This window comes from Pelophylax lessonae (assembly GCF_965119305.1).
Source record: "Pelophylax lessonae genome assembly, chromosome: 1".
Lineage (NCBI taxonomy): Eukaryota > Metazoa > Chordata > Amphibia > Anura > Ranidae > Pelophylax > Pelophylax lessonae.
The window spans coordinates 574,901,952-574,927,535 of record NC_138768.1 but is presented as its reverse complement, the minus strand read 5'-3'; the positions used below and the strand labels follow the sequence as shown (position 1 = coordinate 574,927,535).

Genomic DNA, 25,584 nt, shown 5'->3' with positions numbered 1-25,584 from the left:
CTTATGTTTTTTATTTTGGATAAAGTGGGAAAGTTAAAACCCCTGTCATTTTTTTTTTTTGTCATTTCGTGTCCCCCTGGGGTATTTTCATTAACACATACCAGAAAGATATAGAAAGTCCCCAAAGCAAAAAAAAATGATACCCAGTTTTATTCTCAGTGCAATATTCTGGAATGTTGGAAGAATCGAATTGGTTGTCGTGGCCATTATATGCTGTCTGAGACAATTCCACATTCAAATACTTTGATAAATGAGGCCTGCTGCCGGTCAGCTGGAATGGATTAACAGATATGTGTATGCATTCATATGTGTCTAATTTAATTATACAACCTTTTTCAATAGCACCACATACAGTAACATGACAACTATACATAATGCATCTTTGGCTGTACTAAATTCTGTAACCTTATGATTGTTGTTAGGGGTTTCTACACTTTACACATTGTTCTTGCTGTTTGCCAATTGCTCTGCCTTTAAAATTATGCCTGATAATGCTATAAAGAGGTGTTTGTATTAATGGGGATGTATTTATTACTATATACCTGAAAACAATGCAGACAGCTTTTTTTAGATTATTATATCTCTGACCCAATCAAAAAGTTTAAAAAAACATGGGTAGCATTTGGTCAATATCACAAAACTCTCCAGTGTGTAGTAAGTTTTAGGGAAACAATTTGAGGTATTGTTCTAGATAATCATTGAGCTAACCTATACTGATTTTAATTCATCCTTTCATAGGGATGACTGATGGATTTACTTAAATTGTGGTGTATTTTATAACCAGTGCTTTCACCCTATTTTAATACTTGACTGTCCAATACTTGAAGACAACTGCTACATTCACATCAGTGGGCAGTTTATGTCTACTAGTGGAAGTAGACAACTGATCAAATTAGCTGTCAGCAACTGTTGGTTTTAATTCTTCTTTATGCTAATAACCATCTTGACAGTCATTATCATTACCAATGGCTTTTCTGTTGTAAAAATCAAACATTAACCTCCTGCTATCAATTTCAGAACTTATTGATGCTCTACTAATATCTTCCTCTGACTCACTGGATTCACTTCTGTGTCTTACTTCAATTGACTCATCATTACTCTCTTTGGATTGACTTTCTTGGCTGCCATCACTCTCAGATGTTGTGGTGTCATCTGATGAGTCTGACTCATGTTCCTCTTCCGTTTCCTCTTCGGAAGAACTAGTATGTTCTTCTGATTGACTGGAAGATTTACTTTCAGACAATGTATTATTTCCCAGCACCATAGACCTTAGTTCAAAAGATTTATTGGAATTACTGGCCTCTTTTGACTCACTGCTTCCCACTTGCTCTAATGTGGTATCAGAGTCATCCAATTTGCTGTCATTTTCTGACACGTCGTCAGAGTTTTCTTTGCTCTTTGTATCTTCCCTTGATTCGCTTTTAGTTTCTGTGGATTTGTCATGAGTTTCAGCTTCCTCTGATTTGCTTTTGCTCCCCTTTTCTATTGCTTGTTTATTGTCTGTTTTCATTAGCAATGTTTCTTTGGACTCGCTATGGCTAAACGCACTGATAATTTCTTTTGATTTACTGTCATTGTCTTCTGAATCAGTGACATCTTCTGCTGACTTAGTAACATCTTCTTTTGATTCCTTGGACTGGGTGACATCCTCATTTGAGGGACTAGATTGTTCTACTGACAAACTAGTGCCTGCCTTTGACTGTTTATCACCTACTTTTAAATTAACATCTTCCTTTGAGTGGGTGTCCTCTGGTGAGTTAGTGTCTTCTGGTGAGTGTGTATCATCTGCTGAGTGAGTGTCCTTTAGTGAGTCGGCATCCTCTTGTGAGTGAGTGTCCTCTGGTGATTCAGTGTCCTCTGGTGATCCAGGGTCTTCTGGTGAGTCATGGTCCTCTGGTGAGTCAGGGTCCTCTGGTGACTCAGGGTCCTCTGGTGAGTCAGGGTCCTCTGGTGAGTCAGGATCCTCTGGTGACTCAGGGTCCTCTGGTGAGTTAAGTTCTTCTTTTGAAGCAATATCTACATTTGAGTGGCTATCATGTATGTTTGAGTGCTCATGTTCACTATCGAACCCTGTGTCAAAGCCACTTGTTTTTTTAGAATCGCTGTTGTCTAAGCCCCCGTGTTTTGCTGACACTTGCTTTTCCTCACTAAGTTTGCTCTTGTGCATGTCAGAGTCACTCAGACTTTTAATTTTGCTGTCCTTGCCTTTCATACCTTTGGAATTTTTAGAAGTTTTCAGCTTTCCTTTCTTGATATTTCTTGTTACTTCTTTGCTTTTTTCTAAGGAGGTACTGGTTACATCCTTTTTAATATCAAGGTCACTATTAGAGCTCAGTAATGTATTTGAATCATCACTTTGCATGTTGTCTGCATTGGATTCATAGTTATACTCTTGACTGATAAAGTTATTTTGAAATTTTTTATCCTTGTTGCTTTCATGATTGTCATTACCGCAGTCTTCATTGGTCTCTTTGCTATTCCCTACTTTGATGTTCACATTATCTTCATAGTCATCATCCGCAGAATCTTTACCATCCTCAGTATCTGTTTCAGGAAATTCCTCATCACTGTTATTGACTTCATCTTCGTCATCCTTATATTTATCATCAAAATCACTATGGTCACCAGGTTCACCTGCTTTGCTGAGGTCCTCTGGGAGACCCTTACCTTCTGAAACATCCTGTACAAAGAAAAATATAATTTTCAATCAAAAAACAAATTTACAAATCTTTTATAAATATTTTAGTAAACTTTGAGGAACAACCAGTATTACTGGCATTTCAACATTGTACTATAACACACTATTCTTACAACTTAACCAGGTTGCATTGTTTTTTTGTTTTTTTAAAGATGGTTTGGAAATAAAGTATATGATGTTGAAGGCTCTTTCAGTACAATTTGTTTTTTACAAGAATTCTTTAGTAATCATTTCTGTTTATCTGAATCTCTCCAAACAGATAATTCCTAGAGCAGAACCTAACTCACAAAAGAGAGTTTGTTCATTTTAACACCCCCACCGCCACCACCAAGGAGTAATGCGAAATTTCCTTTTCTTTTTCTTTTTTTTATATTCCACCCCCAGCACTATAGGCCACAATGACATTTTATATGGTTCTGCAGCCTTCTGGGATCACATATTACTTCTCCCAATAGGTTGCATGATCAGTACACAGAGCAGACAGGAGGCAGCCCGGAGGGCTTGTCAGGGGAGGTAGGGGCAGGTCTGGTGCATCATCAGAGCTGGCTGCCTGCACCCAAAGAGGCAGCTAGTTAAAGGAGACCAATATGCAGAACAGGACCTGCTGTGTCACACCAGAACAGCAGATTGCAGTGAGACAGTGCTGGATTCAGTGTTTGAGTGAGTGTGTGCTTTAAAGAACACTGCAGCACTACAAGTAAGTGGGAAAAAAACATGGGGGGCATAGTTAAGTACTGCATTAAAATATGGCTCACAAAAGCTTGGACTTACAGTTTTGACAGTGTCTAGTGTGTCTTCAAGGCCTCCAGATTCATCATCCGCATCATCAGCATCTCCTCGAGTAGCATGATCAGTGAGTTCTTTCTCTTTATCATCTTCCTGGCTGCTCTGTAATTCACCAGACTGAGTAGATTTAACGACTTCCTGGTTACCTCCATCATTGATGCCTGTCAACTGCTCCTCAATGTCAATGCTGTCAATGGGAGCTGAAATATAATCTTGGTCTACGGTGCTTTCATGTAGTCCACCACTAATTTCATCTGTTTGTTGATCAACAGCTGTTTCCTCACTTGAGTCATACTGAAATATTTATTAAAATATAAAAATATGAACTTGAAATACATAAATGGCAACAATAAAAAGTACATCTTACTCCATATGCAAAATGACAAAATAATTTTGGTTTTAACCCAGTTGTTCTTGTATAACATAATGAAAAAATAAGACATGGCAACAAACGTTATTCCTGGCGACCTCATATCTGTGATAACAGGCACCTCCTATAGAGAAGGAGATGATTTGGTGGCACTTGCAAGAAGATTTTTTTCTTACTAATTTCAATATCTTTCTTACTGAGCCTCTGACAACTTACAGTCCTTATTACCACTGTTCAGAAGAAATGAAATGACCCTATCATCCCAAATATTGCTCTGAATTGTAGCACTGCCAAGGTAAAAATATCATTAGGCACTGAAGCTTGCCACATCTTACAATCTGATTTTACAATTTCCTTCAGATTCATCAATAGCTATGTAGTGTGACAGCCTATTTGACTAGATATACATTTAATTTGTTGAATAAGTGATGTCCCAATCCACATAGTTGTTGGTAAATAGCAGAGATATAAATACATATTTTAAATCCATATTGCAATGTGTAATATGTATGGCCTGTTCAGTTTAGATACAATAATTAAAGACTTGACATAGTAGACTAAGGGGTAGTGTTTTTCTAATTATCTATTTATCAATTTTTTTTTTACTCTACATACACACTTTTACTAGTGCACAGGGGAGGACATGGCAACTAACCCAATCACATGTGCTTTGGGAGGGGATGTTCTTTTCTGGGCACCCCTCTGGAAACTTGCTACTCTAATATTGAAGGACACAAAGGCTAGAATCTATAGGGATGAGGTCCACATTAACATATTTTTGCCACTCCTATGTAATAGACTCCCAGAGACTTCTATAGTGTTAACTCTTGTATTCAAACTCTTTTTTGAATATGCAGATAGCTAATTTTTTATAAAGCATCCACCATTAAGAGGGGTGCCTCAGCAATTAATTACCTTAAGCTAGGTTCACACTTATGTGGTTGCAGGAATGTGTGTAAATCACTAGTGTTCCCTCACCAACAGGCAAAGCAACACGTTTTCGGTTGAATGAAACCATATGGTGCTTTTCCCTTTGGCTGCAGTTTTGTAAAGGCACAGGGACCTTTTCCTTGCTTTTTCCGCAGGTACAGAAGCCCATTCAAATAAATAGGCTGCTGTGCCCACACAAATGCAGCACGCAGGGAATGCATAGATGTAAACCTAGCCTTAGGCCCCAAAGCCAGTAAGTCCCTAACAAGCACATACTTCAGGTAAATATTCATTATTGCGTAGCAGAATGAAGATGCCTTGATTCTTGAAACTGTATGTCAATAAATCATAAATGTCCACTTTAGTTTGATGATCAGGACTTTTTTCAGCAGGAGCATGGGGGAATGCAGTTCCGGCAGCTCTAGCACTGAATGTATGTAATGGCAAGGAGTGTTTGGGTGTGCTATAGAGGGTCTATTGACTCTGGCTACTATTGTTGCTGGAGGGGGATCTATTGTTGAGAGAAGAGTCTATTGCTGTTGAGGGGGGTCTTATGTTGCAGGGGGTTTATTGTTGCTGGGAGGGATATACTGTTAAGAAAGGGGCCTATTGTTGCTGGCTCCTGGAGGGTCTATTTGCTGGGTTCTGGGAGATCTATTGTTGGCTGGCTGGTAGGGGTCAGCCAAAAATAGATCTTCTAGTAGCGGATGCTGGCTAAGAGGGTATATTGTTGCTGGGGGAATCTGTTATTGTTTTGTGGGCTATTGTTGCTGGCTGCAGGGAAACTCTTTTACAGCTTTTCTTAGTATCATTAAAAAATTCTATACAAATTACTTAGCACCACAGAATGATACTTGGTTCTGTATTCTCAAAAAGTGGCAGTACTGAGAGGTGGTTAGGGGGTGGAACCAAATGACGGTACTTGGAGGTGGGCAGGGGATGGAGGCAAGGGGTGACTTGGACAAAAGGAGTACCTGCACCTATACTCTGAGAAAAAAGCCCTGATGATGATGTACATATTATCACCTCCTTAAACATTTTTTTATATAATAATTGGTTCAGGTCATGTGAAAATTAAATATGCTTTATTGTGAACTGTTATATGTAAGTATCTAAACCTCTTGAATTGTTACCTACCTTCTGTTCTGAGCTCCTTAAGCTGGATTCTGATGACCTACTGTCACCCTGTATAAATTAGAAAATGGTATGTAATAATGTAATATTAATCTTACATGCTCTTAAATAAGATTTACTAATACTTTTCCAGATGTCTTCCTTGCCAATGACTCCAGTGCTGGGAGACCCAGACATAGAAGAATAAACATCCTAAATGACTAATGGACACGGGCAAATACAGACTCCAACATTTTTTAGCTCTCAAAGGTTGGGTAACCCAAAAAGAGATTCAAACTATTAATTCCCTGCCTATGGACAAATGGACTGAAGGGATCTGTTCAATCATATACTGTATACATAAACTGCAAGTATCATTTAACCCCACTGCAAATTGACAGAGCATTTCCCCTAGCCCATACTACTTTAAAAGTGAACAGACTTCAAGAACAGGGCTTTAAACTCTTGTCTCATTGGTGCAGAGTCAAGACATGACTCAATAAAATCTATCCATAATTATCTAATACTTATTGGCATTTCCAACAGGAACCAGGCATGTTACTACATATTTTTTTTGGAAATGTTCTCTATTGCAACCATTCTGGTGAGAGGTCAAAAAGGTAATCTTTTATTTGACCAGAGTAGAGTTAGGATGTAACCCTACTGGTCATCTCTTCCATATCAACCAGTTACCACTGAAATTATATAAATCATCATTAACAGTGCTAAATACAGCTTGCGGATGTATCCCAGCTTTGTAAAAGCAAACTGCTACACCACCTCTGTCTTAATGGTTTTCTAAATCTATCAAAATATGTCAGATAGATAGAAGACCTGACAAGTAAAACACACTCCTACCGCACCCCCTTCCTCTTCCTTAGACCTCCACCCCCAACCTACACCCCCCTTCCATCCCATTATCTATTCTTTTACATCTGCTTCTCCTTCTGTTAATTTCTCCCATTGTTTTCCAAGTAATGGAGCTAAAGAACAAATACTGTGTGACAGATATAATTAATTTGTTTAATCATTAGTATATATAACAAGAAAAATGTCATGTGACACCTAGCACAGTACCATTTGCACGATGTATGACATACATGTGTTTTTACTCATAATTTAACCTAAATAAAGTATTTAAAGCAAAGCCAGCTAAAGATGCATGTACATAACTTCACAAGTTTAAAATCAAGGTGTGTCAATCATCTAGGTTACCCACAGTGCTCAGTGGTTTCATTTGCTGACCACTATGTCTCTTCAAGACATAGTAGTGACATGGAGGCCAGAGGCAGAAACCTGTGAGTTCTGCAGAGGTCAAGGAGATCAACACTCCCCGAAGTCTGAGCAGACTTCAGAGGAAGATTGCTTAGGATCAGAGCTGTGTTCCACAGCCTTAAAAGGTAAGTAATTTTTTTAAATTATTTTTTACAGGTAATGGAGTTTTTAGTATATATTGAGTTACTACTCAGTTTGTTAAAGTACATAAAATGTAAATACTGTATATTTCTCCCATAATACTAAATTCTCAGCTATCACACAACATTTTCTTCCACATACTACACAAAACAAAGGGTGAAGCTTAAAGTGTGCGCAAAGGTTAGATACCACATGACACAAAGGGGTTAATTTACTAAGACTGGAGAGTGCAAATCTGGTTCAACTTTACTCGATAGCCAATTTGTTTTTAACTTTAGCTTGTTCAATTAAGCTTTGAAAAAAAAAATGGAAGCTGGTTGGTTACTATGCAGATCTGCACCAGATTTGCACTCTCCAGATTTGCACTCTCCAGCTTTAGCAAATCAACCCCAAAAGGGTGAAACTCATACAAATAAGCTTAATCATTTAGGTGTGCCAAGGTCAGGGCAATGTCTGAATACAGCCCAGCACATAATCATAACCATAATTGTTATCATCAATTAAGGCTAACATGCTAAGGAAAGTAGCCCTCAAGAGTGATAGGTAAATACAAACTGCTACTGGCACCAGCAAGGGATAAGAGCTTGGAAATAAATAAAAATCGAATTTATTTCATAACCATGAATAAATCCCTATATAGAATGCGGTAGTCCCGTAAAAGGCAACTTACCTCAACATTTTGTGAGCTGTCAGAATGAGAGTCAGGAACCTGTACAGAAATATTTGCGTTAAGTATAGTTTGTGCAGAAAGATTACAACAACCATACTTATTTACATTGTATTTATAAATTCAACTTACTGGGTAGCCTAATACCAGGCTAATGAAGCAAACACATAAAAGTATATTCTTCATTGATATCTGACGCCCCTGAAAGGAAATGAAATACAGCTTTTAAGTTTATGTTGTGAAAGCAAGGATTTTTTTTGCATCATTTCACAAATAAAATATGTTTAATTTTAATTATTAGTGCAGGTGAGAATATCCAGCCTGTGGACCCAGCCATTGGCTTAGATGTTAAACAAATGTGGCTATGCATACTCATGGTTTATGTTTCAATTTGCTATGCTTTTAGCTCTGAAAAACAACATTGCTTGCAAGAAGGGGTTGTTCTATAACCACACACTGTCAAATGTGCTAAATCTGGTGCAGCTGTGCAGAGAAACCAATCAGCTGCCATGTTTTATTGACAAAACTTATTTGAACAAGCTGAAGTTAGAAAATAGCTACCATGCACAGTTGCACCATATTCTGAGTTCTCGAGTTTTAGTAAATCTCACCCTGTATGTTGGGAAGGGGTTGGCCAACCTTTCTTAGCCATATTTTCTCTAGAGGTTGCTAGGAGTTTCTTGAGCAATTTTTGCCCTTAGATACTGTAAGTAACTACTGAGGCTAAAGATCATTTTAGCCATCAGTAAGAGAGACATTTCCCTCCCCGATCATCCATGTAAGGAGCATTCTGTCCACTGGCCCCCAGTGTAAGGGATTTTTATTACCAGTGACCACCAACAAAATATGTATTCTTCCCACTGACCACCACTGTAATAGGGCCTTTCTTCTCCTGACAATCAGTGTCAGGGGCCTTTCTGCAATGACCACCAATTTAAAAGGGTCCTTCCACAATAGGGATGTTTGGTCTGAATTGTGCCTGTTTAGAATTTGTTGAATGGTTGAGCTAAATAGGGCGTTTGACCATTCACTGAACCCCAAAAATCCATCTGCACGGAAAAATCATATTTAGTATCAGTTTTACTACTTCTATTAAATATGGCAGCTTCTTCAGGCCACTTGGTTGTTAGGGTGGAAATATCTGCCAGCATTATAACAACCTTTACTCATACCCCCTCCCACTGAATGTAAACAAAGAGGCAGGGATGGATAACTGGCATATGGCCAATGGCTCTGGTCACATAAGATGGATGTTAATCCATATTTCATCAGGTACATCAGCCTCTATCCCTGACCCATTTTTTTTACAGCAGCTAATCTGTCAGGGAAGTGGGAAAGATCATGGTCAACATGGGGACAGGGTGTTCAACAATAGGGGTTCTGATGTGAATTTTAGGGGGGACAAACACTCCCACAGGATATGGTATGGGTTTTGGAGGGGTAGGGGGGTTTTCTATAATTTTTGCTGCAGGATGTACTACAGTAAAAGTGACATTTAAAAAAAAAAACAAATAAAATTTGCAAGAAATTATTAGGGGGAGATAAATGGACTTTATAGGCACAATTACAAGTTTAGAATAAAAAACTTTTTATTGATCAACAATTAAAACCAACAAAGGGGTAAAGACCCACATAGACACATGGATACACATAATCGTACATTACATGAAAAGTAGTGCCTCAGTGTAACTGGACATTAACAGCATCATAAAACATCAATGGTATGGTGACTTGTTACATATCACAAAATATTGGTAATAAGAGGAAAATACATCACATCCTAGGGGTCTCAGAGGCGGTGCCAAAAAAGAAAGGCTAGCAGCGTCCCTGAGTTCAATTCATACGACCCTGGAGCGATGAGAATTCATGTAGCCAGATGCCCTACATGTTTCGCCTGAGAGATCAAGCTTCATGGTGGTTTGTCCCCATTCGAGGGAGACGTTAGCTGATGCTCTGAGCCGTCTATCTTGATGCCTTGCCTGGTGGGACCTTTCATACTTTGGCATACTTACAACAATATATCTTTCCAGCTATCTGTCGTGTTGACATACGCATTACCTGCTTTGGCTCCTATTGGCATCGTTTAGTAGACTCATCACAGCACACTCCCTCGTTATGATTTGTATTGGTTTTTACGTTTTCTTGCTCCCCTATATGGGCGTGAGTTCACTGTGAATCGCCACATGTTTCTATGTGGAGTTTTGTATACCAGTAGCTTCAGAAGAAGCTTGATCTCTCAGGCAAAACATGTAGGGCATCTGGCTACATGAATTCTCATCCCTCCAGGGTCGTATGAATTGAACTCAGGGACGCTGCTAGCCTTTCTTTTTTGGCACCGCCTCTGAGACCCCTAGGATGTGATGTATTTTCCTCTTATTACCAATATTTTGTGATATGTAACAAGTCACCATACCATTGATGTTTTATGATGCTGTTAATGTCCAGTTACACTGAGGCACTACTTTTCATGTAATGTACGATTATGTGTATCCATGTGTCTATGTGGGTCTTTACCCCTTTGTTGGTTTTAATTGTTGATCAATAAAAAAGTTTTTTATTCTAAACTTGTAATTGTGCCTAAAAAGTCCATTTATCTCCCCCTAATAATTTCTCACTTATGAATTAGGATGTGGCACACAGTTTCAAATTCTTGATGCGCCCTTTTTGCTGCTAAACAGTTGCACATTTTTCCCAATTATTCAAATAAAATTTGCAGATATTTACATTTTCCTGATGGCTCCTTCAAAGAGCTTTTAAGGAATTGAGCAAGTTCACTGAATGTACTCGAAATCAAACCTGAGTATGTTTGGCTCATCACTAACCACCAATACAATGGGCCGTTCTCTACTAACCACCAATGTAAGTGAAAACTATCATTTTTATTGTCTGTGTTTTCTTTATGGGCAATAATTTTATTATGTACAGTATTTCATTTAAAAAAAATCTATTTATATAAAACAACTCAAGGTGTCAAATACACTAACTACAAAATGTCCCTTTTTTTTTTATTTTTTATCTAAGTGTACTCTTCAAGCTGTGCATGTACTGTGAGCTGTAGATATTTAGCAGGGGTTCCCTGATACCTGAAAGTTATTTTAAGGGTTCCTCCATGTAAAAGGTTGATAAAGGCTGGGTTAGACTCGCTATCAAGTTTTTTTTTTTTGGCTGTCTATGTTTCCATTGCAGAGATTTTTACTGATGACCATTGCCACTAAGAAAAAAATATCACCAGAATTTTCTTTATTTTGGGAAATTTCCTCTAGCTACCTGTTGCGACTCTGGGACAGAACGTGAAGGGACATTTCCCTAATTATATATACTGTACACAACAAAGAAAAAAACAAACTAAAACTGTCAGTGTTCTAACCCTTCCCTATTGTATTCTTCTAAACTATTAAAATTTGTTTTTACTATGAATACACTTTAAAATATACCCAAGGGAAAACTTTTTTATAGAGTGATTTGAACACCTGTCAGATGTTTATTGCTGTGTGTGCCCCACCTGTCAGGCTTTTATTGCTGTGTGTACCCCACCTGTCAGGCTTTTATTGCTGTTTGTGCCCCATTAGGGAGATTTGTTGTCCTGTTTACCATTATCATCAAGAGTTAAAATTAAAGAAAAGTATTCATTTTGGGTTGTTTCCAAAGCAGTAATAGATTGGAAATCTTTTAATAGGACACTAGTTCTGGTGAGAGATTTCCTGTAACTTCCTGTTTTTTCTATGGGACAGGAAATTAAGGGAAATTTACCCAATGGGAGACATATGTCAAAAATAAAACTGACAGGGGTTATAATCTTGTCTTACTCTATCTAAAATAAAATAAAAAAAAACACTGCGATTGTTTTAAAAAATCAAAATGGGACCATTTTTTTTTAGAGACCAGAATTGCTTGATTTCTCTAAAGTTGTCCATGTCAGCTACCCGCAGTAAAACCATACTGAAAGACATTCTTTCCCATCCGGACATCTCAGTAATTTGTTGTAATATGATTTGAAAATGTAATTTGAAAATGTAATATCTTTGTGCACTCTTGTAATTTATGCAGTAGTTGGGATAACTTGCCACTGGAGTTCCCAAGAGATATAAAAATCTAACTTTGGGTTTAACTTGCTAACTATACAAAACTGAAATAACAGTGATGTATGAATTTGGCCTTTGATTCTTTGTCACAGTGTCTACTCATGTATAGATGCATCTTAGCAGGGGCAGACTGGCAACTTTCGGCCCAGGGGGCAAGTACAAACCAGAGGCCCATGGTGCAGCGACTCGACCCCTCTCGCACTCTCCCTCTTCCCCTCCACCTCCTGACCCCCATTCCAGGATAAAGCCTCGCTCCAGATACTCTCTACTCACTGGCTGAATTTGCGTTCCCAACCATGCCAGCAGGGTGGCGGTTGGGGGGAGCTGGGACAGCTCGGTTGGGGTTGGCCAGGGGAGGAGAGTCTCCAGTGGGGCATGGAACCGGCCTCTGCACAGACACAGTTTACACCATCCATGCTGTGGTGGAGGCCTGCGCTCTGTCCTTGTCTTCAACCCGCACTCAGTAGGTCAGAGGTGGGGACTTTTTACTTCTCTTCACCAGGAGTCCTTTAGACATGTCTGTGGCAGAAGTGGTGCAGCCTTTTTACAGGACATCAGAGCGGCCCGGGGGGCAATTGCCCCCCTGCCCCCTGGCCCAGTCCTCCCCTGCATCTTAGTCAACTCATTTGATAAACATTTAAAGTGTCTCCAGCTATAGTGTCTCTAGCTCAAAGTTTACTTTTTTAAATAAAGTATAAGTTTTGATTAAAGTATAGAATTTGTTTGGCTGTCTGTGTTCCATTCTGTAGCATTCCCAGCACCTTTATACTGGGGACACAAAAAGAAGTATGTGGAAATATCTTCAAAGTAAGGAGAAATATCCTTTTAGACAGTTGTAAGGGAATAGATTTTCCTTTGGGTAGTTTCCTTTCTTTTTGCATTCCAAGGACAAATTTAACATTTTGAATTTACCATCACTTTCTGGGTTGGTGACAATGGTCACTAGGACAAACTGAGAGGTTGAATCTCCCCAGTGGACACAGACATCAGTAAAAACCCAACGGTTCTAACCCTTCCTAAAGTCTATACAAAACTTAGAAACATGTTTTTTTCTAGAGGTAAACTTTCTCATATTTTATAAAACAAGACAATATCACCAGCATGACCTACAACACATTTAGATGGGCATTTTATAATACTATAGAATATATTTCTTAAGGCACTGCATACAAATTTATTACATTTTCTTTCTATAAGAAAGGAAAAACCTTTACATCATGAATTTATAACATCATGATACATTTAAATTATATGAATGAGGAAAGCTTGGCTTTATCTGTAATGCACGTGGGTAAGAATAATGCGGTATGCCACCATAGTGCAACGCAGTAGATGTTTACCAGCGGTATACTGTATTTGGATTCATCACACAATGTTCTTAATACCAGTACTATTTTAACTGCATGTGACTTTAAAAATTACACGTTTTCTTTGAAAGCATGGAGGTTTCCATCACCACTTAGCATGTAACGTACTTTTAAAATAAGAACCTAGTTGTTAAGTGTTCTGAGAAATTGGCTTTTATTTTTTTCTCTCTCTTTGTTGCAGCCAGCTAATTGTTTGTGTGCTGTAATTTGTGGTTTAGGCTGCATTCTTTTCTTAGTGCTGTTTATGTTTACTATATTTAATCGAGGCAACGGCAGCGACCACTGTCACGAGTCGCTTTGTTACAGAAAACATAATTATCGTCTAAGAAGAAAGGCAGAGATTTAAACAGAAATTTAACACTAGTAAAAGTAATATAGATACATTGGACAGATATTTTAGTTTTGAAAAAAATTACATTTTTGTAATAAACGTAGTAGAGAGAAGAGTCAGTCTTGAGACTTGGACAGGTCATATGCACATTCTCGTCTCCTGGGCTTTTCTTACAATCTCCATTTATTTAATAACACTTCCTTGACTTCAGAGTTCCAAAACTGATTGGGTGCTAAACACATCTATAAAGTATAATGCTGTGCTTTGTAAAAGTGCGATCATTTTTTTTAAGCAGTGGTATGGCCAATGAATGGTACACCAGCCTTTACGTTTATTAAAGAAATGTGTTTCATAAACGGTTGCCAAGTTAATTTTTTCATTTTTTTTTTACATGCTTTTGTTACTCTTTTTTCATCCCATTTTTCATCTCATTGCCGCTGATCTCCTCCAGCCTCTTCCAGCCCATTACTGTCTATATACACTCGCTACACACCACTGCACAGCTGCACATCATTACTCTAGACCAGCTTTCTGATGGTGACAACGTCCGACCATGCCTGCCCAATGTTTGTCGGCATGGCGGCCTGTATTCTTCACCAAGTGTACAAAATTGGCGACAGTGCAGTAAGACAGTTGGGAGACAATTGTCAGCCTATAACGGCAAATATACTTCAAGAATTTATAAGTTTAAAAACAACTTTTGAAAATACAGTAACATCCTAAAACTAATATCTAATTGGGTTTACATATTCTTTAAATAATTTTAGTGATAATAAAGCCTTGTTTATTTTTTTATTTAAATAAAAAACGTGTTATACCTATCTGCTCTGTGCAGTTGGTTTTGCACAAAGCAGCCGGGATCCTCCTCTTCTCAGGTCCCACGCCGGTGCTCCTGGCCCCTTCCCTCCTGCTGGGTGACCCCACAGCAAGCAGCTTGCTGTGGGGGCACCCAAGCAGGCGCGCTCCCAAAGCATGGCTCTGTGTGTCCATTCACACAGGGAGCTGCCGCTCAGTCCCACCCTGCCGTCTCCTAATTGGCTTTCTGGCTATGATTGACAGCATTGGGAGCCAATGGCTCACAGTGTTGCCAAAAGCCAATCAGGAGTGCGAGACCCTTGAGAATCAAGGCTCTCATGGACATCACTGGAACTAGATGGGGCTCAGGTAAGTATTAGGGGGGGGGGCTGGGGGAGCTGCTGCACACACAAGGTTTTTACCTTCATGCATGGAATGCATGAAGGTAAAAAAACTTGTGCCTTTACAACCCCTTTAATGCAATGTCAGCAATTCATCAAATTCAGATTCTACTTTAAAAACTTTTACTACTATTTAATCTCTGTAAACGGTGTACTTGTTTGTCTGTCATACTCATATATATAATTTTCAAAAATGAAAAATACTAGGATATATCAACCAGATTATAACTCTGAAAAATTAGCATCTCTTTTACAGTTTAACTGTTGCAATGTTACTTTTTTTTTTAATTCTGGTACTGTAATGATGGACACAACTGTAGGGGTTTCTTTGAAACGATAAGTCAACACAAGAAGGAGATTAAAGTGGTTCTAAAGTGTTTTACCTTAATGCATTCTCTGCATTAAAGAAAAACTCCCCACTACTTCTTTTCCCTCCAATCTAGCACCGGCGGTGGGCTCCAGAAGAGAAGGTAAGGGACCTCTAACAATATTGCACAGAGAAGGTAAGTATAACCTCTTTTTCATTTTAGCCTATAAAAAAGCCTTTACAATCAATAAATTGTGATTAAGGTCCCTTTCACATGGGGTTTCTGATTAGGTTTGCCTGTCAGTTTTTCAGGTGGAATAAATCGGAAGTTCCATGCAGGTTTAGGATGAGGTAGATGGACTGCTCATGGATCCCCTGCTGAATGGAGTAGAGTCCCTATGCGTAACAGGACTCTAAACTTGGTAGGATTTTCTTCCCTGTTTGGTAAAATCAATTATGTATTGGTTCAATTTTAGTGCAATCTATTTTTGAAAGACGCATCTCTTTCATTGCCATTATTATTTATTTTCCAAGTAACTAGCATTCAATCACACAGTGACATGATCAGCTTTTGAAATAGTGTATATAACCTTTTTTCTTGCATAGAAGGTTAAAAGATCCTACATGTGAGAAGTATTTAAATAGTGCTCCTATGCAATGCAGACACTAAAGAATATTAGATCTTTGCATTCTGTGTACATAGCGGTACCCACAGCTCCACATAGATGCATTCAGTAAGAATAGCTATATCTACAGTTTACCATGAGTGCATTCTGCTTATATAGATGATTCTATAGGTCCCCATGAGTGCATTGTGTACACACAGCTGTATCTACAGGTTCCCATAACCACATTCTGTACACACAGCTGTATCTACAGCTCCCCACGAGTGCATTCTGTACACACAGCTGTACCTACAGGTTCCCATAACCACATTCTGTACACACAGCTGTATCTATATGTCCATGAGTTCTTTCTGTAGACACAGCTAAATGTACGGGTTCCCATAACTGCATTCTGTACACACAGCTGTATCTACAGCTCCCCACGAGTGCATTCTGTACACACAGCTGTACCTACAGGTTCCCATGAGTACATTCTGTACACACAACTGTATCTACAGGTCCCCATGAGTGCATTTTGTCAACACATCTGTATCTACTGGTCGCCATGAGTGCTTTCTGTCAACACAGCTGTATCTACAGGTCCCCATGAGGGCATTCTGCATACATAACTGTATCTATAGGTCCCCATGAGTGCATTCTGTACAAACAACTGAATCTATAGATCCCCATGAATGCATTCTGTACACAGCTGTACAAACAGCTGTATCTATAGGTCCCCATGAGGGCATTCTGCATACATAACTGTATCTATAGGTCCCCATGAGTGCATTCTGTACAAACAACTGAATCTATAGATCCCCATGAATGCATTCTGTACACAGCTGTACAAACAGCTGTATCTATAGGTCCCCATGAGTGCATTGTGTACACACAGCTGTATCTACAGGCCCCCATGAGTGCATTCTACATACATAAAGTAACTGTATCTACAGGTCTCAGTGAGTACATTTTGTATACACAGCCGTATCTACAGGTTCCCATAACCACATTCTGTACACACAGCTGTATCTACAGGTCCACACGAGAGCATTCTGTACACACAGCAGTACCTACAGTTTCTCATGAGTGCATTCTGTCAACACAGCTGTATCTACAGGTCGCCATGAGTGCATTCTGTCAACACAGCTGTAGCTACAGGTCCCCATGAGTACATTCTGCATACATAACTGTATCTATAGGTCCCACTGAGTGCATTATGTGCACCAAGCTGTGTCTACAGATCCCAAATATTGCATTCTGTACATACAGCTGTGTCTACAGATCCCAATGATTGCATTCTGTACATACATCTGTGTCTACAGATCCCAAATATTGCATTCTGTACATACAGCTGTGTCTACAGATCCCAATGATTGCATTCTGTACATTCAGCTGCGTCTACAGATCCCAATGATTGCATTCTGTACATACAGCGGTGTCTACAGATCCCAATGATTGCATTCTGTACATACAGCTGTGTCTACAGATCCCAAATATTGCATTCTGTACATACAGCTGTGTCTACAGATCCCAATGATTGCATTCTGTACATTCAGCTGCGTCTACAGATCCCAATGATTGCATTCTGTACATACAGCGGTGTCTACAGATCCCAATGATTGCATTCTGTACATACAACTGTGTCTACAGATCCTAATGATTGCATTCTGTACATACAGCTGTGTCTACAGATCCTAATGATTGCATTCTGTACATACAGCTGTGTCTACAGATCCCAATGATTGCATTCTGTACATACAGCGGTGTCTACAGATCCCAATGATTGCATTCTGTACATACAACTGTGTCTACAGATCCTAATGATTGCATTCTGTACATACAGCTATATCTACAGGCCCAATGAGTGCATTCTGTACACACAGCTGTATCTACAGGTTCCATTAAGTCCATTCTGTACACACAGCTGTATCTACAGGTTCCATTAAGTCCATTCTGTACACACAGCTATAGCTACAGGTCCTCTTGAGTGCATTCTATAAACATAGCTGTAATTTTAATGCTACATGACAAAGAGCATCATTTTAACATCTTCATTGAACAAAGACTGATAACTCCAAAAAGCTATAAAAGCAAAAGGAAACAATTTATTATAAATAAAATCCACAGCTATAATTAAATGTATTGTCTTAAAATATAGATTGCAAAGTTAAATCCCTATATACATAAAGATTTGTATAAACGTTTTCTTGGCAATTTCTAAAAACAAATATCTACTGAGAAAAACCTGCTTGTTAGGCAAATCTATTATTACCTGGGCCATTTATCCAAATACTTGTTCCTCCACAGTCTGCTGTGTGATCTGGATATTTTTGCTTGCTATTGTGAATAAATCCTTTTCTGAAAGTAGTGAATTTAAACAGTATACAGCAAACATTTCATCCAATCAACTGTTAGGAAGCCTTGTGTGACGCCACAAGGTGTCTCCACTATTACACCCACACTTCCACCAGTTTAAGAGGTGAACATCCGCTTTCAAACTTGTGGTTTTCAAATAACTGTTCTAGCTTCCACTTAATTAGATGACCAGTCTGAGCTTTATTTGGAGGATTGCTTCTGTCTGACTATCCACATTCCGTATGTTAGAGAAAACACTGCAGACCCACGCATAGGTTCTGTCACACACAAAAAACACACGTCACCGCTATTTCCTGCTCAATGCATAGCACAGGTCAAGTCAGGATATTATATCAATGTCTTGTTTTACATATAATATAGATGCATATAAAAGAAGTGTGGTTAACACAGACCATACATAAACAAAATTTATAGAAAACTTGTCTATGAAAAACATGCAAGATGTTTTCTTTTGGGAAATGATGGTTTGCTTGTCTATGCTGCTCTGTTTCCAGTTGATGGATTCATTACTTTTGGGGTCACTTACCGGCAGCAAATACACAGATCAGGAGTTATATACAGTATTCACTTACTGCATGCTTGTTCCACGTCATTGACTCATACAGTGGCTGCCAGACAATTGACAATTTCAGAGGAGGTCAGTAGCGAAAACCATGGAATTTTTCTTTGTAAATATTCCTTTCCTTTAGAGAATATATTTTAAAAAGATATATTACTATATTTATAACAATACTATAACACCCACTATTACTATAATAATAAACACAAAAACTACAGCAATAGCACCATTCAGACTCTATGTTGTTCATATTCTATATGCATGTAGTTATCTGGAAATTTAAGTGAAACTTTTAAGGTAAATTTGCCTATAGTTAAAGTTTTTAAGCTCCAGTCCTTATCCCTATTTTACTACTTATGGTGTCTATAAACCCAAATTATAAATAATTATCTGTAGGCAGCTCTCTCTAATGCCTGGTACACATGATGAGATTATCAGAAAAATGATCGTTTTTTTTTTTTTTTTGCATGCTAATCTCATATCGAAAATAAAGAGGTTACTAAAGTTCCAAAAATTCTGGTACAACAGAATAAAAATTCGGAAGTGATGTAATATATTGTATTGTATTTGTATTGCATTGTCGGACAACAACTGTACTGAATTAACTATAATCATGGGTTCTGGTATCGGCAAGAAAAATATTCCCATCAGATAATTTTGCATGAATTGTCGTGATTGGCTCTTGAAAGCTGTGTATTAACAATCAGATTATCCTACGATAGCTTTGAAAGCTGTATTTTTTGTATGATTTTCTGTTTGTGTGACCAAGCCTTTAGTATTGTCATCCCTGGGTACTCAACTCATGCCCAGTCTAACACGCACAGCATGCTTTTCCTGTTTGTACTCACTCTTCAATTAGTGAAGTCGCACAGCAGTGTTGCATTGTGGACAGGGTAGTCTTAGATAGACATATAGTTTTAAACATACTTTAGGTAATAAACAAATACATTTAAGCCCATTTCCAGTTAAATGTTTTAAAGCGATTGCAGGAACATGTATTTTTTCCTATGCCCCCCCCCCCCCCCCAAATTCTGTGGAAAATATAGGGAAATGCATTTGTTGGGCCCATGCATGGAACCCTTTTTTTTGCTTACAAGTGTGTGCATATATAAGCAAATTTATGTATGGGAATGCTTGTTTTCATTTGGCATGGGGGAACTGAAAGGTAATGTGTCTGTTGCCAGGAGTGGGGAGGAGATTAGCCTTGGTAATAGTCAAGCTAAGAGGTTGATACTTATACGTGGCTAACCATATGGTAATGAAATTAAAGCGGAGTTCCGGGCACAGAATCGTTTTTTTTTTTTCAATCTCCCCCTAACAATCACCCTTACACATCGATACATCCGCTAATCCTGGTTATGGTGAAATAATGAGTTTGCAAGAATAAAATCTTACTTTATATAATTTCTGATGTGCGGCGCCATCTTTGTTGTGGATTGCCGAGTCCGTTGTGGGGAAATGTCTTCCCTTCTTCCTGATTCCAGTGGGCATAGGCCTGTGAGTCAAGAAATGAGAACAGTGGTCGGCCGCCCACGTGACTGCAAAGTGCATCATGGGAGCGCCGAGGAAGAGCTCCCAGGACGCATTGCGGCACGGAAGTGACGAGGAGAGCCGAGGCGCAGGAGGGAGGAAGTCCTTTGAAAGGTGAGTATACAAACCTCTGTAAACAGGTAAGTGAAAAAAAAAAAAACTATGGGAATATCCAATTCTGACTCAGCGGAGGGTAAGGAATACAATGCAGTAATTATTAGAAATTGGATTTTGTGCCTGGAACTCCGCTTTAAATAGTTCTGCTTTTCTTAAGTTTAGGAAAGATTCTGTAGCTCCACCCCCAAAGAAACACTTGGTAAAGACACTTGGTAACCTGGAATCTCAGTTCTGCACCTCGACTCAAATAACTCTCTCAGCCCCTCAAACACACCTAGTCCAATATGAATCAACACACATTTAAGTAATTTATGCAAATATACTTTTGACTTGATAGCAAATTAATACCAGGAAATGGACACAAGAATGTTCAGTGGTAAAGGATCTCAATGTATTAGGCTGAATTGTAGAGAGCTGAGCATTAATGAATATACAGGAGGTGGGTTATAAACACGGTCTGCTATACAGTAGAATCACTATGCCAGAGCTGCTTGTAATAGAGCTCTGTGCCACTAGACTGGTGTTAGCATGTGAATCAGGAAAATCAATAATAAGCAGAAAACTTGTACATCAACTGTGTGAAAAATAGGAATATTGCAGCTGCTTAGGGTGCACCTAAAAGTATGTCTAAGTCTTATGTAGTACTCTCTATGGTAACCCTGAACTAAGCAGAGATAGCTACAGTCTCTAGGTATCAACTGTAAATAGACTGTCTTTGATCCTAAATATTCAGCTGGCTAACGCTGGGACCCAATTATACCATTGGAGCTCATGAGTACAGTTAAAACAAGGCCTGCAGTCAGTGATGGGCTATGAAACAGCAATGCAGTTAGTTATAGTTACTAAAGGCTCAATCTGTCTAGTTTCAATAGATCATAGCCTCAAGGTCCTCGCACCAGACGAGCATCCCAGCTCAGAAACAACCGGTGCTTGAAGAGGGATAATTTGCTTCAGATCAATGTGGCTCTGTCCTATGGTCTTTAGTACTCTTTCTCGCAGTGGTCTTACAGTGACATGCTTGCAGTCCCAGCTTCACTGCAACCAGGCCCGGCTCCTGGGATGTGTTCACTCCCGCATCTCCTCAACAAATGACTTTGCAATTCCACAAGCAGCTCTGGAATACAGTATTATGCTTCTTTCCCCACCCTGCTCCCAAGCCTTCCTGGAAAATGTAGTCCATTGGACTCAAAGAATCCCATAATGATTCTCCCAGTGTGGTGTAGTCATTGGACCCTACCGTCACTCCCGATACCCCTACTGATGGGAGATGGCAGGGCATTGAGGTCCAGCTTCACTGAATGCTGTAAATGCACAAACAGCTATCAATAACATCAGGGTTTATCTATTGCAGCCTAGGGCTCGGCTACAATTATTTTAGTCTTTAACCACATAAATACTGGACACTTTCACCCCATTCCTGCCCAGGTCAATTTTCAGCTTTCAGCACTGTCACACTTTGAATTCCAATTACTCAGTCATGGAACACTGTTCCATAATTTAATTTTTATCATTTTTTTTAACACAAAAAAAAAACACGTTTTCCTCCATTTCTGCTATAAAATTTTGCAAACAGAATGTGTTTTGCTATATTTCTTTAATAAAAATAACACAAATCAGTGTAAATTATTTAGTCTGAGTGAAAGTTCTAGAGTCTACAAACTATGGTATATATATATTGATAAAAATCAATCCTGATATACTAACTCACTAATCTAATTTCTTGAGGCCCTAAAATACCAGGACAGTACAAATGCCTCACAAATGGCCCATTTTTGTTAAGTAAACAGTTCATGGTATTTGGCTATGCCCTGTTCACATCTGGGGTTTTGGGAATTCAGGCAGAATCACTGTGATTCTGCCTGTGATCCCAAATCGCACTGCAATTGTGGCAAAACGCATGTGTGTTCAGGTGGTATTTATTTTAAATGGGACCTAAACTCGGTGATTGTCATGGCATAAATCTTGCTGCAATAGAGGCAAACTGCACAACACGAAGCTTGTCGCTCTAAAGAAATTTCTGCTCCTTTTTGTGGCAGAACAGCATTGGGTTTGGGTGCCATTCAGATTTCCCCCCATATCCTGGAGGGGAAGGGAGTTCTCACCGGTGATGATGGAGAAGCGAACTGTGAGGAAATGCTGCAAAACAATTACAAAGGCAAGGTGACAATGGCTCTTTAATTTGGACCCAGATTAAAAAGATTTGCTATAGTTTAGGTAACATATAAAGATATATAAAGATGTAAGTAGCCCTAAGGAGTATTTTCACTACTTAAATACCTACCTTTTGTCTTGAATTCTTCCTGAAAAACAGCAGTGCACTTCTTGGTATCTGAAGTTACCTAGGCACAGCTGTTCTGTAGCCTCATAGCTATATATCTACGTGTAGCACCCTCCTAGATAGGTGCTAGGAAAAAGCATTTGTTTTTCTCCATTCTGCTTATAATCAGAGCCTGATCTGTTAGTGATGCCTGCTACATGTATCCAGGTGTGAGTAATTTGGTCTGAGGGAGTGTCCCCACTGTATCCAATAGGGGAGCCTGTTGGACAGTGGAGGAAACCTAGCAAGTGGCACATGGGGTTTTGTGGCAGTCCCAGTGGGAGGGCACCACCGCAGTGCATCCTGGGATTGACCATAAAAAACGAGGACACATGTAACAGGGCGTCTTTGGCGGGAAGCAGAGTCCCAAGAGGAGGGTGACGGCTGTCTCTCCTTCTGCAGTCTGAGGAAAGGGGTCACAGGCAGTCAGCCTGGTGAGCCAGGTGTGGAGCTGAGCCTTGAAGGTCCTGGAGAAGCTGACAGTGGAGCTGCAGACAGAGCTACCTGGGAAAAATAGTGTCCGTGAGTACCAGAGGGCTTGTCAAGGGGGACAACTCCAGTGAGATCAGTGGACAGAAGGTCAGCTCACACAGATAGTAGTAAAGGGGGTGCCAAGTAGAACCCTGAAGAGTGTAAAGGGGGTGTCAAGTAGAACCCTGAAGAGTAATCTACCAAGTAGTTTGCTTGTTAAATGCTTCTCTTAAGTGGCAAGGTGAAGCAGTGGCCTTTCCACATTCAACATAGATAGAAGTCCTCAAGATTGTGCATACTTTGCTAAGTTGGAGAATCCCACTCATCCCTTCTCCCATCCCATCATAAAATAAAATAAAAACAACAAAAACCAAATCCCCTGGACTTTTTACTGAGTCAAAAACCTAAAGTCTTAAGTGTAGCACCCTCCTAAGTAGGTAGGTGCTAGGTAAATGCATTGATTATATAAAAAAATGTGTAGCGCTAAATAGTAATGACTATCAAAGAACATTTTTAAATACATGTGCACATAAATCCAGAAACATTTTTGAAAGTGAGAAGTCCAAATGAAAAGTCCATGAACAGGAATGTGCTGTATAGAAGAACCACAAGTCCCAGCATGCAGGTGGAGACGGCGCTCCTCTCACGGCAGAGAAAGCAAATAGAAGCCCCCAGTGAAGCCAAGAGACAAATGGCTTCTTACCAGATGATGTTGGCTTCCAAACTAATGGAAAAGCCAAATGCGCATAAAGGAGTTAAACCAATCAGGTGCAGATCATCAGAGAAGACCTTCAATATGTACTCTCAGGAAGACACATGGGAACCACATAGATGTAAAAGGGAACACAGGGCACATAGCGTGATACCGTTTATAACAAAGGTAATTTATTAAACGTTATTACACTCACATGTTCGTAGAGACAAGCAGGCATATCTTAAATACACGGTGGAGAAAACACAGGCTGCAGCATTCAATTGAATAAAAGCCGGCTTGGGGGCGTGGTCACGACACGCCTTCTACCCTTGCAGAAGAGGTTGGAAATGGACTCAAATCAGAGGGCCGTCCCTCTCCAGAGTTTTTTTTTTTTGGAAAAGATCCTTATTGCTGTTCCAGAGACCCTTTGGGCCATCAGGTCAGAGTCGTGGATTGCAAAAAAAAAAAAAAAGGAAGAGTGGAAGTCAAATCTCAAGATTCCACCTCAAGTTCCGGATGAACTTAGGCCAATGGGCCAGACCTGGGACTGTGTCAGTGGCTGCCTATGAAGAGGCGGACAGTGTACCAAGAGTTCAGTGGGGGGTGCCCTGGTGCCGATAGGGACCCTGAAGGATCTTTTTCCCCTCCATGGGGTTGTTTGGTCGCTCAGGCTGCAGTGACTGATTCCCTGTAGAGAGGATTGCAATGGACTGAATAGGTAGTTAGTGCAGGTTCAGGACCACCTTTGAGGAGTGGACTGATCTTTGTGTCAACAACTAAAGAAGAAGCTGACTGTGATAGTTAGGGATGTAGGATGAGAAGGTCTTCTTCTTTCCTTTGCAGGTAACATAAAGTTAGAGATAGTCAGTCAGGTTGATATAATTACTCACCAGAGCAGGCTTTGCTTGGTGGGGGGTGCATTGTCACAAATGCACTTGAAATGTATTATATTGTATAAAGAGATACCTTTCTTTTTGCAGTTAATTTATTGACTATGCATTTGTTCATTTCCCTTTTCCCCCTTTTCAGGTTTGTGGGATACTCCTGAAGTTTTGATAGGATTTTTGTAGGAGGCGGCTGCCCTAGAGCCAATGGGACGTGGCTCATTTTGGTGGGGGGTGGATAGGTAGGCTAGGTAGGGACCTAGGCTCCTAGGTAGGTAGGTGCTAGGTAAATACATTGATTGCTCCTTCTGCTTATCAGGGGAGCCTGATGTATTAGGTTGCCTGTTGCATGTTTCCAGGTGTGATTCACTGGGTCTGAGAGAGCATCCCCACTGCATCCAATGATGGAGCTTGTTGCACAGTGGAGGAAACCCAGCCAGTGACACATTAGCTTTTATGGGAGTCCCAGTGGGAGGGCATTCTTGCACTGCTCAAAAAGCTGAGGGGACATCTGACAGGGCGTCTTTGGCAGGAAGCAGAGTCCCAGGAGGAGGCAGACAGCTGTCTCTCCTCCTGCTGTGTGTGAGGAAGCTGGTCTTAGGCTGTCGAGTAAAAGGCAAGGGTGACCAGCGCTATGGAGTATGAGGTGGAACAGTGAAGAGTGGATAAATCGGTGTAAGCAACCAACAACCAAACCCCGAAGGGTTAAGAATAAAGTGAAATGTGCAAAAGGGGTTGAAACGGCGCTACCTAAAAAGTGATCGTGTG

General features: G+C 39.7%; 1 protein-coding gene across 2 annotated transcripts; it reads right to left on the bottom strand.

Annotated features, from left to right (window-relative positions):
- Positions 1-433: 433 nt before the first annotated feature.
- On the bottom strand, positions 434-22,768 carry LOC309558856 (uncharacterized protein). 2 transcript variants are annotated; one of them, XM_082261937.1, is made up of 7 exons: positions 22,732-22,768; positions 18,141-18,226; positions 8,113-8,181; positions 7,984-8,022; positions 5,922-5,969; positions 3,470-3,778; positions 434-2,680 (listed from the first exon to the last, which is right to left on the bottom strand). In XM_082261937.1, the coding sequence occupies exons 2-7, from the start codon at positions 18,147-18,149 to the stop codon at positions 932-934; spliced, it is 2,223 nt and encodes a 740-aa protein (XP_082118063.1). In that variant the 5' UTR covers positions 18,150-18,226; positions 22,732-22,768; the 3' UTR covers positions 434-931. The 2 variants fall into 2 exon arrangements, with proteins under 2 accessions (XP_082118063.1, XP_082118064.1); XM_082261938.1 differs by lacking the exon at positions 18,141-18,226.
- Between the last annotated feature and the right edge of the window lie 2,816 nt (positions 22,769-25,584).

Excerpts from the sequence above, each read along its gene's own strand:
- LOC309558856 (XM_082261937.1), bottom strand. Across the intron at positions 8,023-8,112 it reads GCCTGGTATTAGGCTACCCA|GTTCCTGACTCTCATTCTGA; the intron begins GTAAGTTGAATT and ends ATTTCTGTACAG. Across the intron at positions 5,970-7,983 it reads ACAGCTCACAAAATGTTGAG|GGTGACAGTAGGTCATCAGA; the intron begins GTAAGTTGCCTT and ends TAATTTATACAG.